Here is a 14369-nt window from a genome sequence, read left to right as displayed (position 1 = left end):
AACACGTTTTCAGATTTTGATAAAAACCAGAAGGTCTTCTGCAAGTTTTTTGTAGAACAGGAAATCTTTTCCTGGAGAAAAGTAAAAAAAACAACCATAAAGCAACACATAAAGCAACACTCATTCTCTGTCACAGGACAACAGTCAAACACTTGGGTATTTCCAGTGAACTACAGTCATGGGATCCATGCTATTTCAATGGTTGCTAATGAACGTCCCTCATAAAAGACATTGTAAGTAGCATTTCTGTGTCAGTAAGGAATGTTGTCAAAATGACTGCATCCATGTGGAGCATACTGAGAAATAAAACATCTCAAAGTGCCTTTTCTGAATGATAGTTTTCTGCCACTGGATTTTTTTGCAATTATCTTGCTCTTTAAACATAATTTTATCTTTTTCTATTTTCATTTAGAAGTTCAAACTGAACTAGAAACTATTATTATACTTTCTCTTTGATGCTATTTAAGTAAAAATTAGTGAAGATGGAGTTTAGCAGTTTTCTCATAATTTCTTCGTTTCCTAAAGTCAGAGACACTCTTGTTTTTTTACCACTGTAGACAGACTTTTCTTGGAGAGCTTTATATTATTGAGGAAGAGCAACTCCTGCTGACTAATCCTGTTGTCCAGAACTGCAACAGGGCATTGTTTCTTACAAAAAATAAAATGAAGAAGGGATTTCGTCATTATGGAAGTGGTGAGCTCTCATGGATTTTCATCAGTTCTAAGCCACATCAGCGAACGTACATAGTAGAAATCAGGCAAAATTCCTGGATTATCGCTAACGGTGCATTGCACATTGTCAAAGCACGTCATATAATATAGATGTCACAAGAGACCTATATAGGCTTCCTACCTTACATGGATGCCAGGGCACCGTCACACTTCTCTTGGTGAATCATATGACATGAAAAAGATCTTGAGTCTGGTTTCCATCCTGTTCAGCGAGACCCACAGCAGGAGCCCTTGGCCCTGACTAGTCTATGCCTCCCTCTTTTTGTTGTCCCCTATTGCTAAGTGCAGTAGTCAGAAAATGAGATCTGACCAGCCTATGTGGAGCCATGTATTCTAAGATTTCATTTGCTAGAGAGAAGAAAAACAGGAAATGCACACAGAACACTCTGTCTACAAGAATATCTATCTCAAGTACAACAAGGGTTCTTGTAGGGTGAAAGTGGTGTTACTCAGATCTTGCCTTCCCCAAGCCTGAACTGTCCTTTTCTAGATTATGCACTGGAATTTTAAAATGCAGAAAATCAATACACAAAACCAACAAGCAGGAATAAAACAAAATAGAAATACAGATACCGGTTTTGCATATCATCAGAATACTTTTACACATTGCAGAAGCTAACCTTAGCACCCAGTAATTCTCCCACACTACTAGAACACTGCTGACAAATGCTAAGAAAGTAATTACTGTCTAGCTATTCAAAACCTCACTAGTCTACTGATAATCAAATGTATGGTCAAAAATTACTTGTTAGAAGCACAACCCTGCCTATTCTTTACTCAGAAATATGCAGATATTTATTAGGTCTCAAATCTTTATTGCTTCTTCAATAGCAGAAAGTTTCAAAATCACACACTGAATGCAAGGGGGAGTAATTCTGCTATCCCTTCCTCAGGCGCAGCTTCTCCTAGATCTTTGGCTTATGCATTCATGTAATTGCATCAACTGAAGCAATTAGAGGGAAGCGGCACTGCCATTCTGCACTAAGCAATAGCCTCCCAGATAGCTCTGGACAGGTCAGCTGAGTAGTATAAGCACAGGGCTGCATAACTCAGCATTCTGGAACAGAAACAGCTGAAATACAGAAAGGGGAAGGAGTACTTTCATTAAAATAGCAACAATAATTTTTAAAATGTTCAATTTTCATTTCCTCCCCAGGGAAATTTCTTGACATTTTAATATAAGCTCTGCTCAGAAGTTGTAATCCAGGCTCTGACAAATGCCCTTCATAACTTTCTACAGGCTTGTAGTCCGATACCAGCAACAGAGGTATCATGGATGAAAAAAACAAAATTAATGCTATTATGTTCCAACTGCAACAAGTCAAATGAAAAGAATACATGTTTCCCATTCTCTTTGGGGGGAGAGAAAGCGAGAGAGAGAGGCTGAAGCCTTGGAGAAAGGGTAAACCCTCTCAACCCAATCTGAAAACTAAAAAAAGAAAATTGCATGTCTGGATGAAAATCTGAGACAAAATAGCATCCTGGAGACACATCCTGGCATCTGGGGTTAACTCGGCCAACCTGGAATACCTGGTAACCTTAATTTAAAACAGGTGGCCAATGTAAGTACTGTGAATAATTCGGTTTGGCTGAGATCATACTGGGTACTCAACTATCACATGGAAACGGTGACCTCATTATTAAACAACTGTCAACAGTACGAAATTTAAAAGTTCCATCTTTTGGGAGATCATCAATGGATATAATTTAAAACATAAGACTGCATTACAAAAATCAGCAGGAACTATTAAGCATTTTATTGTCAGGACAGCCACTGGACCACATATCAGCTCATTGAGAACTACCCAAAGTAGTTAAATGGCTCTTAGCAATATGAGGTACCAAAAAAAATTAAAGTGAAGGAGGTGAGTAAAAACAGTAACTGACACCTACCTATTGCTGATCAGATGCTGAACTATAAGGAAGACAGCTCACAGTCCCAAATCAAATGCAACCACACTACAGAAATACTGCTTTTCAGTCTAAAGTTAATATCCAGGAACAGTGTCTACCATCTGAGCCAACTGATTTAATGACTATGGAAGAGATTTACCAAGTATTTCTGGAGACAGAAACACACACTGCTACTGCAGATACCAATGAGCCAGCGTCTCTGGCACGGATTGTTTTGGACTTGAATTCTCACTGGAATTGGTATATATATTATAAGTTGCCCATGTTCATCAGTGACTTACAGAGACGTCAAGCAAGCTGCGCGTCTATAGCCTTGCCTGAAATAACCCACTGCCCAAACAGTCTCTTCATGTGGAGTGTATCAGCATGAGAGGAAAAGCTTAGACAGTGATTCAACACTCCAAATCAGCCATGAAAAGCATCAATTCAATCCCTGACAAAAAAAAAAGTTACCCTAAATCTAGGGGAAAAGAATTCCATGATCATTCCCAAACTTCTGAGCACATGAGGAACAGTTCAAACCTGTACTAAGAATCAAGCCAAGTCCTCTTTTTTTTTTTTTTTACATGTAATTTCAAACATCCTTAATATTTTGTCACGTTAATTAGGGAGGAGTTTAGAGTAAAAACAAGAGAACTTGCTTTAGGTACAAACCATAAGGTGGTGATAGTCTCCAAAGAAAACTGTCATTTCCATTATCGCACTCCCATGAGAAATTATGCCGCTTCTTGCCATCTGCTGTGCTATTACTAGCCATTTATAATGACAAAACCGTCATGAGAAATATGTTCACATGAAGGCTGTAACATATGCTTTCTATTAACAAATGATAAAGAATATTGTAATACACTGCAGATGCAGTTTCACAAACTGCACTGTTTAGAGGAAAATAATGGCATGCATCACTGAGCCCAATCCTGTTCTGGAAGCCGCAACATGAGATAGTGCCTGTATTTACTTCCACAGCGTTTCTTCATTGAATGAGTCACACACACACATCCTACCATGTGTCCATTGTACGTGACTACTATGGAGTACCGGAGTAGAAGCAACACACAGGGTTTAGCTGAGGATCTAGACTCCAAGTGCTCCTCAGCTCCAGTTCTCAGACCAGGCCTGATGAGCAAAGCATGATTTCCAAAGGGGAAGAGGTTGGCACAAAGTGATAGCATGTGCTTATGAACACAGTTGCAGGAATAGCGAACAGTCATTTCACTGTGAAGTCAATGAGGGCAACAACAATTGTTCCCATAGAGAACTGTGATGAAAGAAAACACCCTCATTAACACCACTTACTTCTATAAGCCAATTTGCTCTCTTTAGCAAGCAATGCAAAAGCACAGAAATATCAACAGCACCGTGACACATGAATACACTCCTCAAAGTGGGGCACCAGCGGCAGAGGAACACTAGCAATGCCAGGCATGGCACTACTTTTCATTCCTACAGCATTCAGAAACTTCAACAGCAACACCTCTTGCATCTCTTTAAGCAGAGATGGGAGAAGGAAGTCCAGAGCACAAAGCACTGAAGGCTTCTACACTCCAAATCAAGCCAAATTGTACTGTCCTGTATGAGCTATCACGTATACCAGCAGCTTCACCCTCCAGTGCTCCACTTCTGCCACTCTAGCCAACGCTCTAAGGCACTATGTGATGTGTTACATAATGTTACAGGCACTTTCTTGGTACACTTTCATAATCCACATTAAAAACAAATACATTTAAAACAAAACTCAAAAGAATTCTAGTCCCTCCACACCCATCTCCCTTCCCAACTTAACATAACACCAGACCTGTGCTGGTTAACATTTCTATTCTATTATTATCTCTAGTTGTTGAACAGCCTTGGTACAAAGAAAAATGAAAAGAACTTCAACTCACGTTGTTTTTCCTGTAGAAAAGCAGATGAGCAAAATGCAGACTCTTCACCTGCAAAAGGAAAAAAACACAATGTGAAACAGGATTGCTTTACATCGACATCAAGCTCTTTACTTTTTCTACTGTATTGCAGTAAGTATTTTGCAGTTATCACTATGCTTATTCCTAAAACTCCCATTGGCTTCAGTGGGAATAGCTCAGCATATGATACACTTGAAACTGCTCTAATCTATTCATCAAAATGGTTAGTCTAGAAGCCAGATTTTACTTTTCATTTCAAGAAAGGCATCATAAGCAATGAAACTGTAGCTAGGAATCTATTATTACCTGTAGCATTAGCCACTGAATCTCTAAATAACTAAGAATCAGCATAACTTATCTAGCAACACAAAAGCCTTATTCCAAATATTTAATTAGCAGTGTTTTTAAGAATGTCTCTGTCCTTCCATTTCCTCCCACAGTCCACCTGTCCAAGGAAAGCTGCAAGTACAAAGGGATTTTCTCAGATCTAAATACAAAAACCTAAAATACAGAGACACAAGGATATGGGAATAGAAGGGCCTTTCATTTTATTTGTGCATATAGATAAAGACCTACAGCACTCAGGCCATTTCTACCATGGAGGGTAAACACCTTTGCCATCATTCCACCACAACAGAAATGAAAGCCCAACAGTAACAGCCCACAGCTACCATCAGAGCTGGGATGGGAACACAGCTCTCTTAATCACAGCTCTCTTAATCCCTTCTATAGATTCCTTCTTCAGAGGTCTAGGCAAATTTACTCTTTTTCCTGAAGCCTACCTACCATTTGAGTATATTCAACAAAGCAATAAAGATGGCACTCTTCTGCTGAGACACAGTCTGAATAAACAACAGAGGCAACGTTACATTCTATGTATTTGGAAACAAAAAAGAGACCAGTCAAATGACAAGGACCAGGAAAGCTGGTGGCATTCCATGATATGTGAATAAAACAGTGCACGTGTTGTAATCGCCTTCCCACTGATTTTCTTGTGTTCAGTGAAAGCTTCTGCCCAGTGCCTTAAGAATACTACAGAACTTGCATGCACTGTTCTTCATCCCATGGATTAAAAATGCTGTTACACTAAACCCCACTAAGGGTTAATCTATAATAAATAATTATAATTTTTAACTCCTCTGATGGATGCAGCAGTACAGAATAAAAGCTCTGCCACTATTCTCCTCTTCTTCAGATGCCCCAGGTATCACAATTGACAACTTGGCTTTTAAAGGGAGTAAAAAGAAAAAGAAAAAGTGACAGGCCCTTCAACATACAGCATATAAATCTGCTCTTCTCCATTTTTTATGCTGAAACTGTGAGCAAAGAGACCACCTTGGTACCTGACTTTCGAGGAATGAGTGTGATTTGAATTAACTGCTTTCCAAACTTCACATACAATCTCTTCAATTTTCAGTTACTCACCAGGGCAATTCACAGACTGTTGTTCTGCCAAAGAACTTGGGTCACAACTGTTTTCTGCTTTCAGCTTATTAGGGAGGACGTATTACCTGCAATAGCTCACAGGGAAAGTAATTGTTGAGGCAAAGCAGCCCTCAGTCATTGCCTTGGGAAGAACCAGTGAAGCTCTCATGAATGCGAGAGCTAAAAGCAAAAACCAGGCCTCAATGTCAAGAGCACAGACCAGCCTTCTGAAATGCTTATATACACAACTCTGTGATTTACTACATGACTGGAAAACAATGGGATTCGTGAAGAAAACTCCTTCCCACGACAGCTTTAAATGGCTGCACAGTTAGAAATTCTCCATCTCAAAAGAACAGCTCTTGATGGAAAGTGAAGCCACTTTCACTACAGAATTGAAATTCATTTTTATTCGGTAGGTTTCAAAAACAGATGATTACTTTAATTTAAAGCTTTACTAACAAATTTCAACTTATATTCAAAGTTTTTAACATCTAGATTTAGGTCTTTCAGTATGTGTTACCATGCCTGTCCCACATTTTTCACTGTTTAAAAGAGAAAAATAAGAAGAGGTCAGTGAAAAAAATTAAACAAAAGCATGAAGGCAAAACAAAAACACCAGAAAGAAAACACTTGCTTTCAGATGCTAAGTAGTATATAAAAGTCAATAAATTCTAGGTCTGCCCCATGTTTTCATGCATGTTTTCTAGTTCTTTTTCTGTAAAAAGCTCCCATCACATTCCTGCCACTGCCTGGATGGAATGACCATCACTTTGCAGGCACAGCACATAGTGTTAAAGAGCAAGTGCAGCAAAGAAATGCGATAGAAGGGACACAGATATTTCTCAAGGTTTTTTTAAATTGCAGTGGTTTTGGCTGGGATAGAGTTAAATTTCTTTATAGCAGCTTGTATGGTGCTATGTTTTCGATTTGTGATGAAAACAGTATTGATAACACAGGGATGTTTTTAGCTCTTGCTGAACAATGCATGCACAGCGTCAAGGCCTTTTCTGCTTCTCACACTGCCACACCAGTGAGTAGACTAGGGGTGGGCAAGAAGCTGGGAGGGGACACAGCTGGGACAGCTGACCCCAACTGACCCAAGGGATATCCCATACCATATGACATCCTGCTCAGCAATGAAAGCTGGGGAGAAGAAGGAGGAATGGAGGACCTTCAGAGTTTTAGCATTTGTCTTCCCAAGTCACCATTATGTGTGATGAAGCCCTGCTTTCCTGGAAATGGCTAAACATCTGCCTGTGGGTGTGAATTAGTAAATTAATTACTTATTTTGCTTTGCTTGTACATGCAGCTTTTGCTTTCCCTATTAAACTGTCTTTATCTCAACCCATGAGTTTTCTCACTTTTACCCTTCCAATTCTGTTCCCCATCCCACTGGGGGAGAGTGAGCAAACAGCTGTGTGGGGCTGAGCTGCTGGCTGGGGTTAAACCACAACTATCACCAAATGTGATAGAGGGGACATAAATATGCCTCAAGTTTTTTATAAATCTAGGCTTAGATTTTGTTTCTACAAAAGCTCTTCAGCTTTCTTTCAGACTCAGTACCTTGCTTCAAACTCATGTATGATCTGCAAGATGAATGCTGAATAGTTGAGATAGTCATACCCATCTGCCCCTCAAAAACTAGGAACTGCCAGGGTTAGTGCGACTCCAGACAAAACCTTGCTGTTTAATGCTTTCATGGTGGTAGCAGGGGGGAGTAAGAAAAGTTATCTATCACAAGTTTTTCAAAATTTGACCCAGCATGTGAAGATTAAGTACACTCATTTTCTCAGGTTTTTCTCAGCACTCTTGCAAGCTGCTCTACAAAGTACTGAAACATTTATGGAATCCCATACGACCACTGAAACAATCTGCCAAAAAAATTAAGTACCCCCACATAATCTGTTTTTAATTTCTTTCCTACAAACTTGCATTATTTCTAAGTATAAGCATTGCCTTAATTTGTTCTTTGTTGATGTTAATGGTAACAGCCCCCCAAAAAAGCGCACTGTGCCAGTTTGTAGGTCATAGACTTTTACCTGTCTTCACAAAAGGGCAGCAGGGTTGATAAACACTAGTACCCCAACAATATTGCCTGCAATATTTTCATGACATTTTTCAGATAGGTGTTTGATAGTAGTTTCTTTTTCTTTCTCCTTTTACATATTCCTTGATCTTGCACTGAACTTTCACAGGGATTCCATGAAGATGTGAGAATACTGTTGCCCTGTTTCACACACTTCAATGAACAGAGACCATCTTAGCAGAGTACTACCACAACAGGGATTGTTCAAATATAGTAAAGTACTTGCTACAAATTCCTTTCCAGCTTAAAGGTAAGGCCTCAAAAGCCCAGCAGAAACCAGCAAGCAAAGTAGACTGGAAAGTGTGAAAAGTGGCTAATAAAACAAACAGGTGATGCGCAATCATTAGCCAGCTGGGAGCTAGAGTCATAGTGGAACAGTTCTCAGAACGCTGCTATCCTCACATTCAAAGCTAAGAAGCAAGAAGCTACAGTACCAACTACTGCCAGGAGATATGGGAGCTGGCTGAATATTCCCTACCCTGCCTCAGTAATGCAGGTGAGAGTGAAAGCTCTTCTGAGCTTCCACCTAGCCCTACATTTCTGAGTCTGTGCTGAGTCTTCCCTGTGTTATCCTATTTGCCAGTAATCTCTCGTCCTTTCTATTCCCGTAGTCCTCCAGAGAATTCATCACCTCCACATCACTGCAGTATGTGTGTGCATGCAAGGAAAAGGTTCCTTTACTAAGAGAATTCAGTCACCTGCTGAGCAGATTAATGCAAATTGCACATTCAGCTGTATATCATCTCCTTTCACTTCACAGCCTCTGACCAGTGAAGATCTACATAATTTATAAACCTAATTTTTAAACATTCACAATTACATAAAAATAATCAGGAGAACAGGCTTGTCTCCATGGTTGTTAAGAGATGCAGTTGGAATAATTTAACTTTTGGGCTGATTGGATTGGTTTAAAAATTCTAAAAGCTCATATAGCTCCTAAAATTCTTGCTTATCTCCTCTATCCTCTGAATCTTCCAGCAAAATAGGCATAAAGCACATAACCAGCTATGCGCAAAGCAGTGTATTCCTGGGAAAGGCAGAAAGGGAAAAATGGTCAGAAGTGACAATATCTTTTCTCAGGGGAAGCTAAATCCTTGTTAGTAGGGATATAAATACAGAGCTTCAAGTTTATGACGCTAAGCATAAACACACTAAGTCAGCATCTCCAGGTAATCCCCGCACTCAGATTCTTCTCAAAGAGGCTGCAGAGTGCTTTTTACAGTAACTCAGCAAGGGACATGCTGCCTTCACAGCTCATCACCCACTCTGCTCAGGGCTTCCTTTTTAAGCATCAAATATTCTGAAAATTTGCCCTCCAATTTTTTTTTTATGTTGAGCTCTTGGGGGTGGGGGGGAAGGAAAAAAAAAATAAAAATCTTTCTTTGAGCTGTTTTGAAGACCTGTTCTGAGAGCTTATGGGCCCAATTCAGCAATCTACTATAGTAAATATGACTGTTGGCTTTGGCACAGGGGATATATTTGCTTAAAATTTCAAAAGTGCTTGAAATTACTAGGTGCAAAAGACATCCAATTTTTCACAATCTGTTATTTCACAGCACACATGATATTTTAAGCACAGGTGTTTGCTTTATTGATAACAAGAAATAAGCAAAGGCAGCCATGAATTTCTGAATTTCTTTAGAAATTTCTTTAGAAATTCAGAGATCTCAAAACCATCTTAAACTATGCTTAGATTGTGAGCTTTGATAGCTTTGAACTTTCAGACACCACAGTTAGACATCTTGTAAAGTCTAGCCCCTAAAACTTGTTGACACAAAAGTTCTTTCCGGCACGTAATTAAAATTTGATGTTATCCACTTTCAGAAACATTCACAAAAGGTGGTTCCTAAGAAGGCAGATCCAGAGAAGTAGGTTCATTAATGTCTTTCAGCCACAGGTTTCTAGACTTAGGTTCTCTTCTCATTTCCTCCTCCTTCTCATGAGTGAAATGTTCTCCAGCTTCAGGATACATGCCACAGCACAGACTACAATGCAAGTCTAAAGGCCCCCTAAATCACATTATGTTTCTCTTCACATACTCATCCCTAAATAGGTTCAAGGAATATGAACCTAGGCTGAAATGCAGACCTGCATATTTTAAATTACCCTTCTGAAGACATTTACTCTGATAGGATGGGAAAAACTTGGAGGAAAAAGCTTGATCGGAAAATGTCATGTCTGATTAACCACTAGACTACTAAAGGGCTGAGATGTTTAGACAAATTTAGAGACAAATTAATCAAGGCAGTTTAGTTTATGAGGAGTCTCACCAAATTCTTGATCAAACAAAATCATGCTAGTGAAATTAAGGCAGTAGGAACTCTATGCTCTAAAGGAGCGTTAACTATGCTCGTCAGAGGGGTCCAGATATTTTCATCACACACTAATTGCCACAGAATCTGCAAAAAATTGCCATTTCTCTGGCCTGGAATTAAAAGGTGATCTGCAATTACTCTAGCTGTGTGCTACCAGCTATTGCAATGCTACAAAAAAAATTAGTGAGCAGTTTTTTGGGCAGTGTTGAAACCAAAGCAGAATGCACCTTACATTCCCACAAAGGATTGGTAACACCAGTAGAAATAAACGTATCTATTCACCAGAGAAAGTAGCTGCAGGTAAAAACAAGACTCACAAACTTACCTTTAGTGTCACGCTCTGGTACATAGTCATTACACACACTTGTATCTTTGCAGATCTGTGCTCCTGAGATGCCAGAGGGCATTTTGTATAACTCTTGTCTCTTGTTTTGCTCGCCCCTGGGATTACATTGTTAATGGGATCAGCATCAGAGGACAGCACAGCAGAACAGAGCTGTGTGCCTCAGCAACAGTGAGATATTAGAGGGATCCTTCTTTGCCTTCTTCCTCACACATCCAGTCTTGCAACATTAACTACTGGAGTGCCAGTAGGCTTTATGATATGCATGACTTTCTCTGTTCTAATCATCTGAATTCATTTAACAACATAATCATACCACTGGAACAAACAATGTTCACGCACCACTTTAGAACGTGGCTTTCACCCCAGCAAGAATATTGCAAACTATAACTTCTAAATAGAAAAATCTGTTTTGTTAATATTTTTTTTTAATGCCATGGCAAATGTAACACTGGTGTGAGCACAATTATGTCAAACTTGGGAAAGTAGAGGGAGAGGAAAGGAGGTAATGTACCTACAGGTGGTAAGACCCTCTGGATGGGAATGGCAGCCAGGGAAACTCCAGGCCCAATGAAACTGATGCAAGAACACATGCTGATTTCAGCATGTAGACCAGACCTTAATACAGGTCGAAAAAGGAAAAGGGAATCTGTGGAGGGACTGCAAGGAAAGCAATAATCTCTGTAGCAGGACTCAGCTCTCAGCTAAAAAATATCTTAGTGGCTAGTTTAAGTTTCCTTCATTTTGCATGCACTTGCTGAGCTGTATTCTAGAACATACAGCATCACAAAATTAAACGATGGCAGTTGCAGAACACTGGTAACCTGCCCTAGTATAAACTGCTCCCATGGATGATGTGCAGAAATCCAGTTCACTGCTTCTCTCTAAAACCTGCTGCTAGAAGTAAATCTGTTCTTTATATGAGCCATCTGATGTGCCTTGGAACACTGTTGGCTGTTCTAGTTTCCATCCTTCCCTTCCACTGTTCACTCCACAAAGCCAAATTTTCTGTTTGCCATTCTTTACATTATTAGGCAGTGACAGATGCTACTGCAATAAATTTAATAGCAGTGTAAACACTACAGTCAGCTATGTACAAACACCCTTTAATTAATTATATGACTCTAGGAGGACATGACAAGGAGGGGGAGATCACATGCTAATGGGGGGAAGGAAGAGAGCAGTTTGTTTATGGAGAACATTCACTGTGGACAAAATTAGGCAAGGCAGCCTTCAGAGGAGAGAGAGCGAGCAACACTAGCACAAGGCAAAAATCACTATACTGAAAGCAGAGTCATGAGCGTGTAGAGATTTTTCTGTTATATTGTTTTGACCACTGCATAAATGTTGGAGAACCTTTGAGACGCATGGCAGATGTAGCAAAGGAGACTGAATCAGTGAGCCAATGAAAAATGAGACCAGATGAAGAGCTTGCTAAAAACATCTTAGAATGCACCCAGTCTTGCATAGAAGCACTAGCTTCCTGTAGGAATTTAATGGATCCAACTCAATATAGCTTGTAATTTCAGATACTATGGGTTAGTATCCACATCACAACTGACAAGTATCTTAACAAAAAGTCTAAACCATTCAATGCAAAAAATTAACCATTCCCATTTAAGTGGAAAATGCTAATTCACAGCCAAGTTGGCATATCTGTAATATTTGTTCTTTATTCTCTTGACCTAACCATCAAATCTAACTTTTTTTTTTTTAACATTAGAAATGCAAAATTCAACAAAACAATTAAGACCACATATAGTTAGGCTGAAAAGAAATAAGTTGATTTCATCTCTACAGGTTTTATACACAGGAAAGAAACAAGTGAGTAGGAAATATATATATATTTCACAGTATTATATAAGGAAATTATACAAATACACAAATTATACAAGGAAAGAAAACAAAAGAGGGGAAAAAAAAACCAACATCAATCTTGCCTGAAAAAACTGACCTTAAAAATCAAATTAACAGCTGCCTTCCTGCCATACTTTGCAGTTAACTCAGGGCTGATTGCTAGCACCTTGGCATTTTTCCTTGCCAAAAGTGTATTTAACCATTGTACAGGGAGCTGCAGGCTCTGGTTGACTCCTAACCAAGCACCATAGGTACAGATTTAAACACTGTATGAGCTTTCTTATTGACTTAAACCAAGATGAATTTCATTTTATGAGAAACAATAGATGGTTTCCAGACTACAAAGTCTTTCTCCTTCTGGGGAAAAAAAAAAAAAAAAAAACAAAATCAATCTGGAGAGTGATGTAGCTAAACTCTCCTCTTATACTTAGGATTTGTTATCTACTTAGCAACAACCCAGTTGAAAGTTTGAAGACAAATCTCCTGAAGCTGATGAATTACTTCTCTCTCATGTTAACGATTCTCCATAAGACATGACTGGTTAGACTCTTAATTTGATGGAAAGATAAAGCAATACTGTTCCACAGCCAAATTAAGAACTGCTTATGCCCTATTAAGTAATAAAATATTAATTACTTTCTCATTCACTTCCCTATCTCTACCTTCCACTACAGGGTGAGATTAGGGTAAATTTTTGTAGCTGCTGTCAGTGTATCCTACCCTTCTGTCTGGTGTTGTCTTACCCTGTGCTGCATCACATTAGCCTAACTAGAGATCCAAGAGGTCTGGGACAATGACAAAGGCATTTTCGTAAGTGCTTAATGCTCTTGAATGCCCAATACAATTTATGGGAGCTCACTGCACTTTGAAAAGCAAACCAAACCAAAACAAACTTTCTCAAAACAGAGTAAGAATCACTGTCATCGAGTTAAGTCTTTATAGCAGCCTTGTGCACACAAGACAACAGAAAAGATTAATTCCAAGTAGTGCAACAAAAGCTATTGTGAGTCCTAGGGCTTTAGAATTGCAATGGAAGCACCAAGCACAAGGGTGTCCAACGTACTATTGTGGAAGTAGCCAATGACTGACCATCCCTTCCATGCAGTAAGTCTCTGCTAAAACCTAGTAGGACAGATTCTGCTCTCCATTTTACTGGTGTAAGTCTAGTTTCTTCACCAGGGTAACTCTTTACAGTAGTCTCTGCAAAGGATCAAAAGGTACTTGCATCAGAAAGCACTGCAATTGAGAGATGACTGCTGCATATTTTCTGCAAGTATAAATATGCTGTAGTAATGCTTGTTTCAAATTAGTGTGAAATACAATAGTATAACTGGACGATGCTCTTAATCATATGGTTTAGTTTTAGGTAGTCCTGCGAGGAGCAGGGAGTTGGACTTGATGATCCTTATGGGTGCCTTCCAACCTGAAATATTCTGATTCTATGAATTAGCTTACTCCACAGATGTATATAAAACTTAATCTTAACCAAAAGCATTATTCTAGTCTTCCAGGTCTGTTCAGTGCCTTGTGGACATTATGACAGGAGAACAGAGATAGCAGTTGAGGGCATCAACAGGAAATTGCCCATCATCTCTTAGAAATATGCTGCTTCACATATAAAACAGACTTTTTTCCCCTTTTGCTAGATGGAAAGAGATGAGATCCAAGAGATATGGTATCAGAGGGTAAAAAAAAAAATCATCACTCAGTGATGTATTTACCGTACTTGAGATCTCAGGGAATATTTTTTTAAAGGGGAATTACAAAGAATAGCCAGAGTGGTGGGGAGTTAT

At 39.1% G+C, this 14369-nt stretch overlaps 1 protein-coding gene across 1 annotated transcript in view; it reads right to left on the bottom strand.

Annotated features, from left to right (window-relative positions):
- PITPNM3 (PITPNM family member 3) overlaps positions 1-14369 on the bottom strand; it is a 110131-nt gene that overhangs the window by 61285 nt on the left and 34477 nt on the right. The window contains exon 4 of the mRNA XM_059829530.1: positions 4530-4577. Within this exon, the coding sequence (XP_059685513.1) occupies positions 4530-4577 (48 nt within the window). The remainder of the gene's footprint in view (positions 1-4529; positions 4578-14369) is intronic.

This window comes from Gavia stellata, chromosome 25 (genome assembly GCF_030936135.1).
Source record: "Gavia stellata isolate bGavSte3 chromosome 25, bGavSte3.hap2, whole genome shotgun sequence".
NCBI lineage: Eukaryota > Metazoa > Chordata > Aves > Gaviiformes > Gaviidae > Gavia > Gavia stellata.
This window is presented reverse-complemented; position numbering and strand designations above follow the sequence as displayed.